Raw genomic sequence first — 19887 nt, 5'->3', positions numbered from 1 at the left:
TGAGCCAAATTTCATTTTCTCTGACACACCTACCCTCATTGCCCTAGTCACTGAGTCAATCCATTTCATCCAGTATCTTCCTCTCTTGTGCTGTTCTTTCACCTTTCCAAGTATGATGTCCCTTGTCAAGGACTGGTCTCTCCTGGCAACATGACCAAAGCATATCAGATGAAGCTTTGAAATCCTTGCCTCCAAGGAGCAGCCTGGTTTCACCCTCTCCAGGAGAGACCTAATTATTCTCTTTGCTGCCCATGGTATGATCAACACTCTTCTCCAGCACCACAATTCAAATGGCATCGATTCTTCTTCTATCATCCTTAGTTATTGTACAGCTCTCTGACGCATTGCAGTAATTGTTGATACCATGGCTTGAATCAGGCACACGTTAATCTCTAGATTGGCATCATTGCCTATTAGTACGCTAGACAGGTCACTGACAGCAGGTTTTCCCAATGCAATTGGTCTTTTGACTTCCTGACTACTGGTACCAAGACTGTTGATTGTAGAACCAAGCAAACTAAAGCTGTTAAAAATCTCAATCTCTTCCCCATCTTATCATGATGATTCTGCCAATTGGCCCAGTGGTGAGAAGCTTTGTTTTCTTGATGTTGAGCTTCAATCCATACTGAAGGCTGAAGTCTTTGACCTTCTGCAGTAAAAGCCCCAGGTCCTCCTCAGTTTCAGCAAGCAAGTTTCTGTAATGTGCATAATGTAGGTTGCTGATGAGTCTTCTTCCAATCCTAATGCCACATTCTTCCTCATAAAGTCCAGCCCCCTGGATGATCTGTTCTACATAGAGATTGAAAAAGTAGAAAGATCAGATGCATCCCTGGCATTCATCTTTTCTGATCTTGACCCATGCAGTGTTTTCTTGAATTCTGATAATTGCCTTCTGGCCCACGTATAAGTTTCACATGAGCACAATCAAGTGTTCTGGGATTCCCATCCTTCTCAAGGTTAGTCACAATTTGTTGTGATCTCCACAGTGAAATGTCTCTGCACAGTCTATGAGACATAGACATTCCTCTGGTACTCTCTGCTTTCAGCTAAGATCCATCTAACATTGGCTATTATGTCCATAGTGCCTTGGTCTCTTCTAAATTCAACCTGTACATCTGGCAGCTCTCTTGATGTGCTGTTTCAGTCTTTTTTTGGATAATCTTCAGCAGGATCTTGCTTGCATGTGGTATTAATGATATTGCTTGATCATTTCCATACTCTGTCACATGACCTTTTTTTTTTTTGAATGGGAATAAATATGGATCTCTTCCAGTCAGTTGGCCAGAGAGATGTCTTCCAGATTTCTTGGCAGAACTTGATGAGCACCAAGGAACCATTTGTTTGTTGAAATACATCAACTGGTATTCCATTAATTTCTGGGGCCTTGTTATTTTGCCAATTCCTTCAAAGCAGCTTGAACTTCTTCCTTCACCATTGCCTCTTCATCATATGTTGTTTCATGAAATTATTCTGTGTCAGCCAATTATTTCTGGTATATGGACCCTGTGTGCTCCTTTCATCTTCTTTTGATGCTTCCTGAGTTGTTCAACATTCTGTCCACAGCGTCCTCACTTAATATTGTGAAAATGACAATTCTACCAAAGGCAATCTACAAGTTCAATGGAATTCCAACACAGATACCAATTTCATTCTTCAGTGAGGTGGAAAAGGCATATTCCTGTTTTATCTGGAATGGAAACGGACCCCAAATAAATAAAGCATTACTGAAAAAGAGAAACAAGATAGGAGGCATCACACTCTCTGATTTCAAATCCTACTATATTGCTGTGGTGGTCAAGACAGTGTGATATTGATATAGAGACAGATACATAGGTCAATGGAATAGAATGAAGAATGTAGAAATCAGCTCATCTATGTATGGTCAACTAATTTTTCACAAGCAGATGAAAATCAGTCAAGTGAGGAAACAACAGCTTCTTTAACATATGGTGTTGGCAAAATTTAAAAATCATCTACAAAAAACTCAAGGAAGACCCATACTTTACATTTTACACAAAACCCAACTCAAGATGGATCAGGTATCTAGAAATAAAATCAAAGACTATAAAACTCAAAAATAGTAACAAAAAAATCTAGGAACTACTGTAGAAGCCCTAATCCACAGCATGAACAGACTTCCAAGCATATAAAATAGATGAACGAGATCTTCTTAGAATCAAATCCTTACATACATCAAAAAACTTCAATAGGGTACCAAAGGAAATCCACAGAATGGGGAAAAATATTAGGCAATGACACATTTGATAAAGGAGTCATATATAAAATTTCTATTCTAGCACCTCAATAAGAAAAAGGTAAGCACCCAATTGCAAAAATAGACACAGAATATGAATAGACCAAAAAAGACAGTCAGATGGCAAACACACACATGAAGAAATGTTCAAAATCCTAGCTATCAGAGAGATGTAAATCAAAACAACTGTGACATATCTCACACAGCAATAACAGCAAAGTTCAAAAGCGCGGCAAACAACAAATGCTGGTGAGGTTGTAGAGAGACTGAAACTTTAATTCACTGCTGATGGAAATGTAAAATGGTACAGCCATTATAGGGCTGTCTGGTGCTTTCTCAAAAAGTTTGAAATAGAAATAACATCTGACCCAGCAATTCCACTACTGGGAACATACACTAAATAAACCAGAGCTGTGATTCAGATGTACGCACACCAATGTTTATGGCTGTGTTATTCACAATAGCAAAGAGTTGGAAGCAACGTAAGTGTCCATCAACAAACAAATAGATACAAAACCTATGGTACATTTGTTGTTGTTGTTGTTGTCATTGTTGTTAAATGCCACTGTAGGTGACTCATAATGACCCTTTGAACTTTCTTCATTTCTCCAAGTTCATAGGGTTTCCAGAGGCAAGATATTTCAGAAGTGGATGACACTCCTGCTTCCAAGCTTGTTTTAATCGGGGAGCTCCACCGAATACTGTCTGCCATGGGTGACCAATATCGCATATGGCACATAAGGGTCACAGTGTTCAGCTTCACAGCCACCATGAGTTACCTCTGTACAGTAAATGGACAGACCAGTGCTATACCGCCTAGAAGAATGTCTGACCAAAAACAATTAAAAACAGGCCTGAAGGATGCAGATTAAAATCACCCACCTTTGGCTTGGCAGCATCACTTTCTGTCCATTAGGCCACCTGATTTACACAATGGACTATTAGATAGCACTGAAAAACAATGAACTTGTAATACATGATGCAACATGAGTGGGCCTAGAGGACATTATGCTAGGGAATATCTCAGTTACAAAAGAACAAATACTGCATAACACTGCTGTTATAAAATAGGACTGATATGGGGAGTTGAGAGGTGAATAGGAAAAGAGTATATGAGCAGAACTGTCTGTAAGAATTATATATAAATATATAAGTCATTATATGTGTGACAACAATCTGGAATAGGAGGTGCATTGCAAAGTGGACTGGGGATGGGAGGAGGAGGGAGGAGAATGTGCAACCATGAATGAATTTTTTTTTAAAGTGGGGGGAATAATAAGAAAAAGAAATTTTAAAAGGACAGCAGCTTTCTTAACATTATTGTTATTGTTATATGCCATCGAGTTACTTAAAACTCACAGCGATGCTATGTACAAGAGCCCTAAACCCTGCATTAAGAAAACAAAAATCCTCACCATTGGATTAATAGGCAACAGATTGAAGTTTACAATTTCAATTTCTCTTGGATCTTTACTAAACACCCATGGTAGTTGCAGTCAAGAAATCAGAATATTGCATTGGGAGAATCTGCTGTCAAGGTCCTCTTTAAAGTGCCACCGAGCAAGGATATCAGTTTAAAGACTAAAGTGTGCTTGATGCAAACTATAGTATTTTCAATTGCTTGGCGTGCATGTGAAAATTGGACAATGAATAGGGAAGATCTAAGAGCAAGCAATACCTTTGAAGTGCAGTACTGGAGAACAATATCGAATATCCCTTGAACTGTGAAAAGAACAAACAACTCTGTCTTGGAGAAAATACAATCTGCATGCTCCTTAAAGGCAAGGAGGGTGAAATTTTGCCTCATTTACTTTGGGCATATTGTCAAGAGGGCCCAGTCTTTGAAAAAACATCATGTTGGGAAAGGTGGAGTGTCAGAGGAGGAGAGGAAGAGATTGACTGTGATTGTAACAATGGGATTGTGCATGTGTGAGATTGTGATGATGGAGCAGGAGGTGGCAAAGTTCCAAACTGTTCATAGAAGTCACTATGAGCCGTAGTCAGCTTGATGACACCTAATGACAACAACATCAAGGAAATACAAGGGGGAAGAGACTTTAAGGTAGAGAAAAAACTACACACACAAAACCCTGTGGTAGAGAGCAGTGAGATTCCTTGTGCACGCAACAGGATGGAGCTCAACATGGTAATTCAAATTCTCCTAGGACCCTACCAGGGTAGAACCAATACACACAGCTCCTCATAAGTAAGGGCTGCTTCTTCTTGTTATGTGCCACAGAATCACCTAGATCCCACAGTGACCCAAAGAGCAGTGTATCAGAATGTCACCTGATGCCATGTCCTCCTCTCAATCTCTGCCATGCTCAAACCCACTGTAGGTGCTGTGAAAAAAAGCAGAGCACCAAATGTTTTATTTTCTCAAATGCTCTTCACTCTGGCCCTGCCCCACCTCCACAGGCTCCCTGTGGAACAAGGTCAGGGTTTAGGGAGTAGGAGACTAGTTCTACATGTCCATCTCTCTATGGAAATCTGTTCTATCTCCACCGAGGTGGCACAAAACGTCTAGAAACTTTGCATCTCTAGTCACCACGGGCTGTTCAAAAAGGCCAACAACAGAATCTCCCTTAATAGAATCTGAATTCTTTTTTTAATTTGCCACAAATTAATATATGTGCCACCTATCTACCCCACGGGGCTTCAAACCACACATGGCACTGGAGGGTGGCATTTGACTCGAGAATGAAATCAATGCCTATTACCCCTTTGGGAGGGTGAATGATGCACGCTCAGAGAAAAAATGAATTGTTCTTAAAGTTTCCCCATAATTTTCAGGCAGCAGTGCCTTTATAAACTTGTCAAGCTGATGGAGCTGAAGTCTGTCCCCTTAATTAGGAACAAGCAAGAGGACCCGATGAGACAGCGAGGAGTGCAGTCCCTCCAACGGGGATGAATGGAGCTAATTAAAACCAACAGCTCTCCTTTGCCTGCACGGCATTGTGCAAACAATCCGAGTGATGATGTATTCTGACCAAATTAAAAAGCAATTAGCTTCCCTACAGATGATTTATAGGGAAAGACGATGAACTTTGAATAAACACTGAGCACTCATAGCCAGTTTGGAAGAGGAAACACTCAGTCATGTCAGGATTCATTCCAATCTGACTTCAGCACTTGGATGGCAAAGTTCCTCAGAGGACCTACAACCCCGCACTCACATGACTCATGGGATCACAGAAGTGGACCAGTTTGGCCTACAGGATTCTTGCTTTACTCAGGATCTCCAGGTTCACTTGTCCATGATAACACTGTTGTTAGGTATGTCGAGTAGAGTACAATTCCTAGTGACCCTATGAACAACAGCTGTGAACCCTGGCCTATCCTATGCCATCCTCATAATTTCTGACATACTCAAGCCCATGGCAGTCACTGTGTCAATCCATCTCAATGAGGGTCTTTCCTTCACTGACCCTCCACCTTTCCAAGCATAATATCCTTTTCCAAGGACTGGTACTTCCTAATAACATGCCCAAAAATATGTGAGATAAAGCTTCAATATTCTTGTCTGCGAGGAACAACACTCTGACCGCACCTTCTTCAAGACATTATCTTTTTTGTTCTTTTGGCAACCTGTAGGATAATCAATACCCTTCTCCAACACCACAACTTAAAGGTATCAATTCTTCTGTTGTCCTTAGTCACTCTCCAATTCACAGATGACTTATGGGTAATTGAAAAGATTAAATTACCTGAATCAGATGCAGCTTTGTCTTTAAACTGACATCACTGCTCCTCCTTAACAGCTTTGGTCCTTGACAGAAGATTTAGCCGTGCAATATGTCGTTTGATTTTTTGACTGCTGATTCCAACGGCCAGGGAAAGTATTTCAACAAACAGATGCAGCTCTGGATATGCTCACTAGTTCATGCCAACATAATTAAAAGGAAGCTAGTTGGCCAACCAACTGGAAGAGATCTGTATTTTTTCCCATTCCTAAAAAAAAGTCTTCCAACAGAATGTGAAAATTAGTGAACAATATCATTAACATGATAAGTAAAGTAAGTAAAATCTTGAAGCAGTACATTGACAAAGAACTGCCAGAAATTCAAGCTGGATTTTGAAGAGGCTGTGGCACCAGAGATATCACTGCTGATTTCAGATGGATCCTGGTTGAAAGCAGAGAATACCAGAAGTATGTTTATTTGTGTTTTATTGACTGTGCAAAGGCATTTAACTATGTGGATCATAACAAATTATGGCTTATGTTGGGAAAAGTAGGAATCCCAGAACATCAATTGAGCTCATATGAAACCTATCCTTAGACCAAGAAGCTGTCATCCCAACAGAGCAAGGCAACATTGCATGGTTTAATGATAATTCAGGTGATAATAAAGAGTTATTTTAGCTTCTACCACATTGTAGGGGAGCTTTGGTGGGCTAGTGGCAAGGAGTGGTGCTGCCAATCCAAAGGCAGGTGGTTTGAATCTACTAACCCCTCCACAAGATAAAAATGGGCAACCTTCTCCCATATAATTTACATCTTCTGAAAATTCATGGGAAGGTCCGCTATGAGCCAGTTCCAGCAATGCATTAAGCTGACCAAACTAATACTTTTGTTCTTCTGGGAGAGGGAAAAAGAAATAATTTATGATTGGGCCTGCAGTCCTCAGGGAAACTCTCTTGCATTACAATACTATTCACTATCTATTTTCATGACAAAAGCTAAAGGGAGTGGCAGTCTTCTGTACAAATCCTTGGGTTGAAATCAGATAAATACATAATTCAAGTATGCATCCATATACCTACATATACAGGTGTCTCTGGGTGATGATGCAAATGGCTACCATGCCTGCTGCTAACTGAAAGGTGGGAAGTTTGAGTTCACCCAAAGCCCCTCAGAGAAAAGACCTGGCAGAACATTTCTGAAAAACCAGCCACTGAAAAGCATGGGAAGCGGGTCTCCTCTGACAAGAGTGGTATCAAGTTGATGGCAATTACTTTATTATCATTACATGTACACACACACACCATGTGCATATGTACTAAGTGTGTATGTGTACATGTGTATTTATGTGAGACGTCCTCAGGTAACACAAACTGCTTGTATGCAGCTCTTGACTAGAAGGTTGGCAGTGTGAACACACTCAATGGCCTCTCATGAGAAAGACTTGATAGTTCACTTACACAATTTCAACCAAGAAAACCATGGCCATCAGTTCTACTTTGTAACACATGGGCGTGCTGCAAGCTGGAATCCACAAGGTGACAGTGATTTTTTAAAAAGCTTGAGAAAGCTCCTTAATCTCTTGGGGGGGAAAAATTTTTTTAAGGACTTAAAGGTACTAATATAATGTATAATGCTCTTAGACTAGAGTCCAAAACACAGTAACTGAAAAATTAAAATTCATTCTCATGGGCTCAGCACCAACTCATAGCTGACCCTCTGATCTTTCAGAGGCTATAAACCCCACGGGAGGAGACTGTCCATCTTTCTTCTGTGGAGTCAGTTGTGAATTCTAACAGCCAGAGAATTAGCAGTGCAACTCAGCAGAACTTTCTAAAATATAGTGAGCACTATGTAAATATTAGTTGTTACCGTTTTAAAAAATATGCCCGAGTATTAAAGAATTGGTGTATATAACACAATGCCAATAGTCTCATTGGCAGTTGTTTTCAATAAACATGGTAGTATAAAGAAGAGCATAATTCTTCCCTGTGGAGTTCAAATTATTCTTAATTTTAATGTAAAAAATATCAAAGTTTGAAATTACATTGTTTTCTTTTTTGCAGATCTCAGGTACAAAAGGTTTCTTACGAATGTTTTTTTGATGGAGGCTTTTCAGGATGGAAGCAATTACCTGTTTGCTGTAGTGTAGTACATTTACTGTTCAAAATAGCTTTCCTAGGCCTTTGACTTTGGCCACAGGGCTGAGTGAGAACACACAAATAGGATGTGAAGACTGTTAGGATTAAATTGCTTGTATGATTAGTCTTGCCATTTTACAAGTTTTAAATTGAACTCCAGAAGTTGAGAATGTCACTAGCAGCGAGGAAGAAGCGGAGAGTGGAGCTCATGTTCTTCAGGGCCAAGAACCAGCAGCTTCAGCAGAGAACCAGAATTCAACAGGACACAGAACTGACCAGGGAATGATGCCCCACACACAGCCAGAAGTGGAAAAAGTGGAAGGGGAGGAAGAGCTAAAAGAAGGGGGAAACAGAATAACCTGCTCTTTTTTAGTTAACTTATGAATATTCATGAGCTACAGCATCTTTTGTTTCCTAACTCATCAGAGGTAGATTCAAATGAGAACAAGGGCTTTATTATTCTACAAACAATAGACTCTCCACCAATGGATCTCAGTGGAAGAAGGAAATGTGAACCTGAAGCAAGCATAGTTGCACAGTGTTATCATTCCAGAAGAGATCCTTTTAAAGCGGATCTGAAGCTTTGCCAGCAGGCGTCCTTTCCCCTTACCTCTTAGCTTGCCCTTGGCACTTACCTCTTACAAAATGTTGTTTACTCATGTTATTTCATAGGATACTGAAGAGCTCAGAGAAGAGCAAATTCTCATCTTTTCCTGGTTCATTGTTCTTTAAGGAATCTTGAAGTGCTGCGATTAATTCCCATCTCTCAATTTCCCACACCCGCTCTCAGAATGGCCACACTGTTTTAAAAAATGCAGTCAAAGCAGCAGTACAGACTGGGCCAAGGTCATAGACTGTCAGAAAGCTATTTTGTAGCTCCAGTTTTCTCCCTGACCTGCAGGAACTAGACTTTCTGCACAACTCCAATTTTCCTATTTTAGTGAACCAACTAATCAAATGAGCTGCTCCTTGTTGCTGCATGCCTTCAAGTCAGAACTGACCCTCTAATGAGTTTTCAGAAACAGTAAATTGCACAGGAAGAGCTGGTGGATTCAAACCTTGTGCCTTTGTATTGCAGTCCATCTTCTTACCATTAGGCCATTAGAGGTCCCTGATCAAAAGAGCTAAGGTAACAAAATATTCCACATCCATGTGTGGGCTGATGAAAGTTGTTCATTCAACAATCTCGCCTCCTCTAATAATACGTGTATAAACCTGTACTAACAGGTGGCTTTCATAGAGGGAGAGCTCTAGTGGCTCCTTTCTCCAGTAGCCTCAGAAACCCAGTGGAGGGGCGGGGCTGTAAATGCTTCTGACTTGACAGCAAGGAGTCTGGGTTTTATTAGAGAAGTTGATGAGCTAAATCCATATACCTAATCCTAGGCTGGGCACAGCTGTGATTCAGGACTCATCATGGCCTTTGTTGCATTGATTCTTTGTATGGCTCACAAGTTAAGACCCATTTGTCCTCATTAAGTGAACTCCCAATAGGCTGTTGACCTGTCCACCTGAGGCAAAGTTCTGTGTCTGCTCCTCAGAACATCCCATGCGGGTGGGCCCTCTCACTGGTGTTTATCACTGGCTAAAGGGAGTCCAAGAGACACCCGCTGGGCAAAAACCAATCGCATCGAGAACATGCACTGAAACTATTTCTCAGGCAGGAAGTGGCATGACTGATGACTGGTCAAACTACACGTGTTAGAATGAGCCTGTGAACAGGGGAGAGTGGCCGCAGGCCGCTGCCTAGAACACCCCAAGTCTTTAAAGGGGATGAGGAAACCCTTGAAGGTGGGCTGTCCAATCCACTCTGCAGGACAGGCCCCGCAGCTGGGTCCTGCGTGGGTGTAGATCTAGGAGGTTGGGGTGCCTGTGCATGGCTGTCGGTGGACATCAGCCTCAGTTAGGGTGACTTTAAGCACTTCCGGAAAGTGCAGGTGTGAGGTACATTGTGGCTCCTCAGGTGATCTCATCCTGCAGCAGATGCTAGGAATCCAGGCCACCAGCTCAGAGGGGCAGCAGGGCTCTGCCAACCCTTCCCAGGAGGATGACCTCTACGAGGGTTCTGCAGCACTGACGACCTCTAGATGCTCAGACAAGGACGCAGGGGCACCCTGCTAAGGTTTCAGCTCCCAGGGGGCGAGTGCGAGGGCATTTAGGGGCTTGAGGGCGCACGTCCGGCAGTGCAAGCGCGTGTATTCCTAGGGGTGGTTCACCATTCAGCACACATCCTCTGGGTAAGTCAGCCTCCTTTTCTAGGAATCAAGGTGCGAGGCAGGCCGACCGCGCAAGCGCAGTCTTGGACTAGCTGTTATGTGGAATCAAGTCGCCTGCGACTCATAGCGACCCTATGACCCTAAACCAATAGAGCAGGGACCCATAATAGTCCCCCGGTAATTAGCTCACCGCCTCATCTAGATTTAACAGCACAAGGCTGGCGGGCCGACGGTGCGCGCACATGCGCATGTTTACGTCCCCACCTCCATGAGCCAGCGCGCCACCTTTCCCCAACTTCCCAGGAGCGCTGAGAGCGCATGCGCATTTGGCTAAGTCGGAGTCCAGGGCTGGGCGCCCAAGCGGTGGCGCATGCGCGCTGTCTTCACGCCGCTTCCGTCGGGGTCGGGGTCTGGCCCGGTAGTGGACGCTGATCGAACACTGCCCAGTCTGCCTACTCCCCTGGCCCGCATGTCCCGGCACGTGTTCCTCACCGGGCCTCCAGGTAACCCGGCGCGGCAGGCTGGTGTGAGCCCGGGCGCCCGGGCGTGGGGAGGGAGCGGCTGGACCCCAGCGTCCTTCATCTCAAAAACTTAAAGTCTGAACTACCCACCCCTTCTCAGGAGAATTGCTCCTAAATACCCAAAATGAGGTGGAGGGAGATATAAATGACAAAATGTTATAAAAAACAAGCATCAGCCTAGTCATGCGATGCAACAGTGTATGTGCTGCTCTTTAGGTGTCAGAGGCCAGAATCAAGCAGGAAGGCAGCCTCTTGGCCAGTGGCCACTCATCGCGGACCTGGACCTTCCTCCTCCAGTTACGGATCTCACGCAGGTTGAGAAGCCCTGTCCTTACAAGACCCTTCAGCCCGTCCCCAAGGGCTGACCTCATTCCTATCGTCTTGGAATAAGAACCCACCCGTAGTTTCCCCTTCAGCATTTTTTTGAAGGCAGTAAATCACAGATTTACTGAGATTACTCATTCTTCTCCGGAAGAGCAGCTAGTGGATTCAAACCACCGGAGAAGTGTTGCATTTGTGGTAACAGCATAGCTCCTTACAGATAAAGCCATCAGAGGCGTAGGGGAGCAAAGGCTTGGCTTAAAGTAGAATTTTCTTTATGCCAGACATTAGAGGGAGAAAGGTGATTTGAAGTTTCTAGTGTCCAAACAAAGCTTAATATTGCAGAGAATTGTCTTCAGAATGTTGACCTATATATCCTTCATTTGAATCTTTGGAATTCCTTGTCTCAGCAGGCTGGCCTCAAGACATCAGTATTCCCAACAGTTAACCTGTTAGTCATGATTATGTCTTCTTTAGACCTGTAAGTGGGATCTGAGTGTCTTGCCTGTCTGGCTCTGGCCTGTCTTGTCTTTATAAAAGTTTTAGGTGTACATAATTACACAAATGAAGCATGCACTCTCTCCACTTGCTCACTAGCTCATTACCTGATATTTGCCTCCATGACAGTGGTTAAGTCTGCAGTCCAGTTCTTTTTTACATTATCAACATAGGCATGGCAGTAGTGAATGCTGAGGTAGGAAGCTAGAGTAATCCTGACTTTAATAGCTACATGTTAGCTTTGCTAGTGGAGGGAGCTCTGGTGGCCTTGTGAATAAGGGGGTTACCAAGAAACCAATGATTCACAGTTCAGATCTATCAGTGGCTCTGCGGGAGAAGGTAGGCAATCTCACAATTACAGCCTCTGACTCCACAGTACATGTTGTTGTCAAGTCACCTGTGAGTCATAATGATCATATATACAACAGCATTAAACCTTGCTCTATCCTGAGCCAACTTTATCGTCTCCAACACACCTACCCCTATTACTCCAGTCACTAAGTCAATCCATCTGATAGAGGGTCTTCCCCTCCTGCACTGTCACTCCACCCTCCCAATCATAATGCAATCCCTCTCCAAGGAGTGCACCCTCCACAGTCATAGCAATACTCTTAAGGAAAAGTTTAACTGGGAGTTCTGGAGGTCTTGTTAGTAAGGGGTTGTACTGCTGACCCAAAGGCAGGCATTTCTAATTTATCAGCTGCACCACAGGAGAAAGATAGACAATCTCTTGCTGTATGATTTACAGCCTCTGAAAGAAGCCTGCTGGACAGTCAGCTATGAATCAGTTCCCACTTGATGGCAATGAGTGAGTGAAGCTCATGTTCTTCAGGAAGTATGTTCAAGGAGCCCAGCTGTTCATGGAATGCCATGGCCTTTCCACTGTTAGAACATAAGCCCAGCATCTTGGAGTTTGAATCCTGGTTTACAGAGCTCACTCAGCCTTTGGCCCTAGCATGGAATGCTTATTCTCTAGGTGGAAGGCGACAGATCAGTGAGGAAGGCAAATATAGGATAAAATAGAGTCCCAGGATGTAGATTGCACTTAAAAAATCAGAAAACCACATGGTGACGTAGTTGATTCTAGATCGTGTATGATAAAACTGAGAATGCATGACAGCTTAAAAATAAATGCCAAGGTATCACTCATTCTGATTATGCTTGTTTCTACTTGAGATTAAAAAGTTTTAACACCTGGAGCAATCAAAATTAAAGTGAAATTAATATTCATGAAACTTATTTGCAGACATTTCCAACTTGCCATGATTGTGCTCAGAATTGTGTGTACGTGTTTTCTGATGGACTCTCTTTATTTATTTATTTTAGGAGTTGGAAAAACCACATTGATCCGGAAAGCCAGTGAGGTCTTGAAATCTTCTGGTGTGTCTGTTGATGGATTTTATACAGAGGAAGTCAGACAAGGAGGAAGAAGAATAGGATTTGATGTCGTCACTCTGTCTGGCACCCAGGGCCCTTTATCTAGAGTCGGGTACTTAGAATTTATTTCCTGGGAGCTTTGGTAGCATACTGGGTACCAAACCCAAAGGCAGGGAGGTTTGAATCAGTCAGCTGCTCTGTAGGAGAAAGTTGGACAGTCTTCTCTTGTGATATGTTGTTAGATCCCCTCGAGTTGAGTACAACTTTTAGTGACCCAGTGAACCCTGTCCTATCCTGTGCCATCCTCAGAATCTGACACTTGAGCCCATTCAAGCTGTAGTCACTGAACAATCCACCTGGTTGAGGGTCTTCTCCATCCTCCACTTTTCCAATCATGATATTCCTCTCCAAGGAATAGCCTCTCCCCGCAGCCTGCAAAAACCTGCTGGAGGGTCAGCTATGTGTCAGTTCCAACTTGATGGCATGAGGAGTTAGCTTCTAATGTGTTTTCCTTCCTATGCTGCTCTTCTGCCCATATTTGGGAGCTTTTCTCTCTAACTCGACAGAAGTGAAATGACTCTTACTGGATTGGAGCCCACTCCATTTCCCCTTGAGTATGTGGGCCAGGAGGTTAGCCAGATAACCTCTTCAACCTCTAACAGTCTTTGGCCTTTAAAGATTTCTCAAGGTAAACAAGCTGAAAACCTACATGTGAGAAAAAAAAATACCCCTCCATATATAAAACTCCTACTTAACTTAAAACGCATTCCAGTGATCCAGAGCCTCGTTCACGTGTTGACCCTCAACTCCGTGTCCAGTGTCACTACTGGGATATGGTGGGTGCCTGTCAGTGTCTGGGTCCATTGTTGGTGTGCATCAGCTCAGCCTTTCACACCACTGCTCTTCCTGTAGGTGATATTTAAGGGTGACTTGCTCATACAGAAGGTCAGTGTCTCAACTGAGCAGTCCGTGCAGGAGACTTTAAAGAGAGCACAGTGTCTTTTCCCTCAGGTCTGAACCTCCGCTGGGCAGGCGTGAACCCCGAGTTGCGCAGTATGTGGTGGACCTGGCCTCCTTCGAGCAGCTGGCCCTTCCTGTCCTGAGGAATGTGAGTATGTGCTTCTGCTTCTTGGGCCTGTCTGCTCCAAGTGCATCGTGGGAACTGCTGGCCTTGGGACCAGAGTGGCTCTTGTTCTTTAGGGCAGTTTTGCATTTTACAGTTTAAACGTCTTGAAGCAATTGAGCCATAATGAAATTCTGCAGCATAATTCCATCAGTGAGCTGTAAGGGAAGTCAGGTGGTGTAGTTTGGAGGGAGCTGCACTGCTAACTCAGAACCAGCTCTCTGGTGGTTCTAATCCTCCAGCAGCTTCTTGGGAGGAAGATGAGCAGTCTCCACCTGTGTGATTAATGGCCTCTGAAACCTGCTGGAGGGCCAGCTGTGGGACGTTCTGGCTAAGATGGCAATGAGTGAGCTCTAAGTTTGGTGGTGGGGTTCTTTTGGCATAGAAATTCAGCACACATTAGTCCTATATGCTGGGAAGGTCCTGGTGCCGAGCTCCCAAGATCTTCAAAGGCAGGCTTTTCTCCTGTGTTCCTGTGTTTAAATTGTTTTCTTGATACAACAGATCTTTAGGAAGAGAAACCATTACATTAATGTCACGACCAGTAGACACTAAAGATCTACCATGTTACACTGCTGAAAAACATTGTATTACGTGTTCGTTTTAACAGTGTGTGTTGTCAGGTGCATCAGGTCAGTTAAGATGCATTGTATCCCTGTGTACAACACACTCTCTAATTCTCTGGCATCCTCTAATCATTGATGGAGTTGAGTCCATTGTAGTCTATCTCATTTACAGTCCTTTTCATTTTACATTGCTCACTTTCTGCTTTTTCACAGAGAATGTCCTTCCAGCAGGGACTCCTTCCTGATAACATATCTGAAGTATGTGAGATAAACTCCTGTCACCATTTTTCTAAGACTATGCCCTCCAGGACTGATGTGTTCATATACCTGGCAGTTACATTCTTTGCCAGCCCTGTACGTCAAAGGCATCCATTCTTTGCTTTTAACTATTACCTGTTTATTTTGACAGATTTCTTGAGATATAGCCATTTAAAGTGTGCAGTTCAGTTTGTGAGCATAAATAATAATGGGATCCAGCAACCATCTGTAGTCCTACAGTGGTTAAGTGCTTGGCTGCAGACTCAAAGAGGAGTCATTCACTCCCATCAGCCACTCTGGGGAAGGAAGATACTATTTAAGAAAGTCCTGGGGGCAGTTCTGCTCTGTCCCATAGCGTTACTGGGAAACATTCATAGACAACAGGCTTAATGTAACCATAACAACATTCAAATCATAGAATATTTTCATCATTCTTTTGCAAAACTGGATGTTCACTAGCAGATGCTCCCTGACCCCCCGCCCCAACCCCAGCAATCAGAAATCCAGCTTTGTTTTTCTAGATTTGCTTATTCTGGGCATTTTCTGTAAATAGAATCAGGTAATATGTGACCTTCCAAAGCTGGTTTCTTTGACCCAGAAGGTTTCCAAGGTTCATCCTTGTGTTTGTGTGTTTCCCATCCTTACAAGGAACTCTGGGTGCTATGGGGTCAGCTGTGAGTTGGTTCTGACTCAGTGGCCATGAACATCAACCACATCTTTGTAGCATGCACTGTGTTCCTTTTTTATGACTGAATAATGCTGCACTATTTAGATAGACCATATTCATCAGTTCATAGGCAATTGAGTCATCTCCACTTCTTGGCTCTTGAGAATTATGCTGTGATAAGCATTTATACTACATTTTTGTGTGGACGTCTGTGACTGTACCTTAAATGTTTGCCCACTCAGTGGGACTGCCAAATCCCATGGTGGTTCTGTTTAACTTTTTGAAGAACTGTTTGAAAAATCATTGTCCAATGGTGATTAATTATAAAACCATAATGCATGGGAATGATTTTATGAAACACAATACAAATGAGGAATAGTGTGAAACACTGTATACAAACTCTGTAAGCAAACCAGTATAAAAGAAAAAATAATTATTGTCCACAACAGCCATGCCATTTTACATTCTTCCTGGTGACATGTAAGTTTCTCAAGTTTTTGTCAAGACTTTTATTATATTTTTCAATTTTAGCCATCTTAAGCCCCCAAACCTATAGTGATCAAGTTGATTCTGACCTATATACTGTAGTCTTCAATATGGATTGAAGCTTAACATAAAGAAGACAGAGATTCCCATCGAGCCAGTTGACAGCACCATGATGGACAGAGAAGAGATTGAGGTTATTAACAATTTCAGCTTGCTTAACTCCACAGTAAACACCCTTGGCACCAGCAGTCAGAAAATCAAAAGACAATTTGCATTGGGGAAGTCTGCTGTCAGGGACCTCTCCAAAGTGCTAAAGAAAATTATGTCAGTCTAGAGACTTAAGCGTAATCTATCTGATTCCTATGCATACCATCAGGTGAAATCCAGGTATATAACCTGCGTTTATGTCTCTTAAAAAATGTATTTGCTATGAATAAGTCATTGATTGTGCAAAATTTGATCATTCTCTCTCCAGCTCCATTTCTGTCACCGAGTCCATGTTTTCCAACTACTGAAACTTCTTTGTTCCCGACTTTTGCATTCCAGTCACCCATTATTATCAATGCATCTTGATTGCATGTTCAGTCAATCTCCGATTATAAAAGTTGGTAAAAATCTTCCATCTCCTCTTCCTTGGCTCTGGTTGTTGGTGCATATATTTGAATGATAGTGGTATTCACTGGACTTCCTTGTATGCGTATAGATATTATCCTGTCACTGACAATATTGTACTTCAAGATGGATCTAGCAATGACTTTTTTAACTATGAAAGCAACTTCATTTTTCCTCACCTTTTCATCTCCAGAGTAATATATCATATGGTCATCCGACTCAAAATGTCCCATGCCAGTCCATCTCATCTCACCAATGCCTAGTATGTCAGTATTTATGCGTTCCATTTCTTCTTTAACAATATCTAATTTTCCTACATTCATGGTTCCATGTCCCAATCACCAGTGTCTGCTTACAACTGTTCCTCTTCCTTTGTATTTCCATACTTGAAAACTCAACGTCCTTTGCCGTTTCTGTTATCTAAATGTGTTCTGTTGTACATAGGCCAGGAGCTGACTGTGGAGCGCAGGAGGGGAAGGCCCTCTATGAGGTGGATTGATTCAGTGACTGGGATAATTGGGATGGGAGTGTCAGAGACAGTGCGATTGGCACAGGACAGAGTGGAGTTTAGGGCTGTTGTACATAGGGTCACTATGAGTCGCAAGCGACTCGACGGCACATAACAACAACAACAACAGAGACTTAAGATGCTCCTGATCCAGGCCAAAGTCTTCACAATTACTTGCTGTGCATCAGAGAGCTGGACAATTACTAAAGATGACAGAAGAATTGATGCCTTTTGAGTTGTAGTGCTGGAGAAGAGTATTGAACATACCAAAGGAATAGATCTGCCTTTGAGAGGATGAAACCAAGTTTCTCCTTGTAGGCAAGGATTTTGAAACTCCTCACATACTTTGGGCACATGGCTAAGAAGGATCAATCCTTGGAGAAGGACATCATGCTTGGAAGGGTGATAGCACCTGAGAGGGAGATCCTGGATGAGATGGATTGACACAGTAATGGGGACAGTGGGATTAGGTTACGTCAGAGTCAGTGATAGTGGCTCAGGATAGGGCAGGTTTCAGAGCTCTTATACATAGGGCCATCTTAAAGCCTTTGCCTTTCTGGGCTGAAGTGATGTTATTTGTGCAGTTGTGATAAATTGGTATCAGGACACCCAGTGAACATCAGCATAACTCAAGCCTTACATTTTTTTCTGTTTTGATTAAACTGAGGCTTTCAGAGTGTATTTTTATTTTTGAGATCAGGAGGTTTTTCCATTCTGATACAGAGTCTATTACAGATCTTTAAAATTTCATCTACAGGTGAGAGGGCTCCTATCTGAGAAAAGGTTACTAACACTCGACCTGGCAGTGACACTCAGTGGTTCTGCCCACTGGGCCTTAGAGAGTTCAGACACATCACCCTCTTGAGAGGCTGACAAGAGCTTAGACAGATGGTTTGTCAGCGCAAGTGGCATTTGCATTTTTGCCCTTATTTCCTCTCTCTGTACCTTGTGAACAAACCTACTGGTGTAAACTTAAGAGTTGATTTTAAAAGTGTTAGTGAAGACATTTCTAAAATGAACCAAAACTGAAACTAGAAATCTTAGTGTAGGGTTGGCTTTTCACTTCAGGTTGAGAAATTTGACATGGCAACTTTTATTGGTAATTTCCCTAGTCTCCACTGCAGTTTCAGGCTTGGTTCAATAGAGATTCGAAACAGTGAAGCTTACGTTGTTGTTGTTGTTAGGTGCTATTGAGTTGACTACGCCTCATAGTAACACAGTGAACAACAGATCTGAACCTTTCCCTGTCCTCTGTCATCCTCACCATCTCCAACATGTTCAAATCCCAGTCACTATGTCAATCCATCTTACTGGGGGTCTTCCTCTCTTTCTCTGACCCTCTGCTTTTCCCAGCGAGATCTCTGTTTTCCAAGGATTCATGACAATGTGCCCAAAGCATGGAGAAAGGGAGGGGGTGGAGGAGAGAAATAGATATTAAGCAGAAGAGATTGATTTATCTCAAGGAAGTGGCTCTCGGGGTTGTAGTGGCTGTAGGCTCCAAGTCCATGGTCAGGTGAGATGAGAGGTTCCTCCTGGCTCATGCAGCTGCAGGGGCTATGGGTTGACAGGATGGCAGGCTGCTGGCTCACAGGCTGCAAAGGCTGATGAATCCCTAGATTGCCATGCAGTATGACTGCCGGCTCAAGTCCCAAGAACTAGAGGTCAGATGATGAGCACCAGATCTCATCACAGGGGTGATCACGTGTCATCATGGGACTGCCAAACCAGAGAATCACGGCCCAGCCAAGTGGACACAGTCATAACCATCGCCACCCCACAGGGGCTGCTTCTTCATTATGTTGACAGGTTAACTGATGAGGCTTTGGTGGCTTTGGTGCTAAGCAGGCTTTTGTTCTGAGTTGTGACCCAAACATATTTGGGCTGTATTGTCCATAGTAAATGCTAGCTGCTTACCAAGAGATTGGAGGTTCCTGTTCATGCTGAGGTGCTTGAGAACAAGGGCTCACACACAGCTAGAATCTAACTTAGGAGAATAGCGGGGATGTGAAGAGAGGGAAGGGGATAAAAAAACGAGAGAATTAGTGAAGAGAAAGGCAATCCACAATAACTGTACTATTAGACATTATTAATTACATTTACTGTTGTTGATTGCCATTGAGTACTACTCATAGTAACTTATGAACAAAAGATCAGAACTCTATTCTATAACTATTGTCATTTCTCTAGGTTCATAGAGTTTCCAGAGATATGTTGTTTAGGAAGTGGATGCCACTCCTGCTTCTAAGCCTGTCTTAATCTGAGAGCTCCACCAAACACTGTCCATGTTGGGCAACCATTATGGCATTTGACACAGCAGTGGCACAGTGTTCAGCATCACAGCAACCCCATGTTACCTCAGTATAGCAAATTGACAGACAAGTGCTGTACCACTTAGAAGAATGTTCCTGTGAAATACAGTACCACTAGGCCCGAAGGCCACAGGCACAAGGACCCAGCCAACTTTTTAAATACAAAGGCCAACAGGGTAAAAAGGGAAGTCACCAACTGGGAAAAAATATCTGCTAATAACATATCAGATAAGAGACTTATATCCAGAATTTATGAAATACCTGAGCACCACAACAAGATAAAGGTAAAGAATCCAATAGAAAAATGGGCACAGGATATGAACAGGCACTTCACTGAAGACGACATTCAGA

General features: G+C 42.9%; 1 protein-coding gene across 1 annotated transcript in view; it reads left to right on the top strand.

Moving 5' to 3' along the window:
* Positions 1-10759: 10759 nt before the first annotated feature.
* LOC102846805 (cancer-related nucleoside-triphosphatase-like) overlaps positions 10760-19887 on the top strand; it is a 20298-nt gene continuing 11170 nt past the window's right edge. Inside the window, exons 1-3 of the mRNA XM_006903345.1 lie at positions 10760-10793; positions 12957-13119; positions 14019-14115. Coding sequence (XP_006903407.1) covers positions 10760-10793; positions 12957-13119; positions 14019-14115 — 294 coding nt within the window. The remainder of the gene's footprint in view (positions 10794-12956; positions 13120-14018; positions 14116-19887) is intronic.

This window comes from Elephantulus edwardii, unplaced genomic scaffold (assembly GCF_000299155.1).
Source record: "Elephantulus edwardii isolate Elephantulus edwardi_28Jun2011 unplaced genomic scaffold, EleEdw1.0 scaffold00575, whole genome shotgun sequence".
Classification (NCBI taxonomy): Eukaryota; Metazoa; Chordata; class Mammalia; order Macroscelidea; family Macroscelididae; genus Elephantulus; species Elephantulus edwardii.
This window is presented reverse-complemented; position numbering and strand designations above follow the sequence as displayed.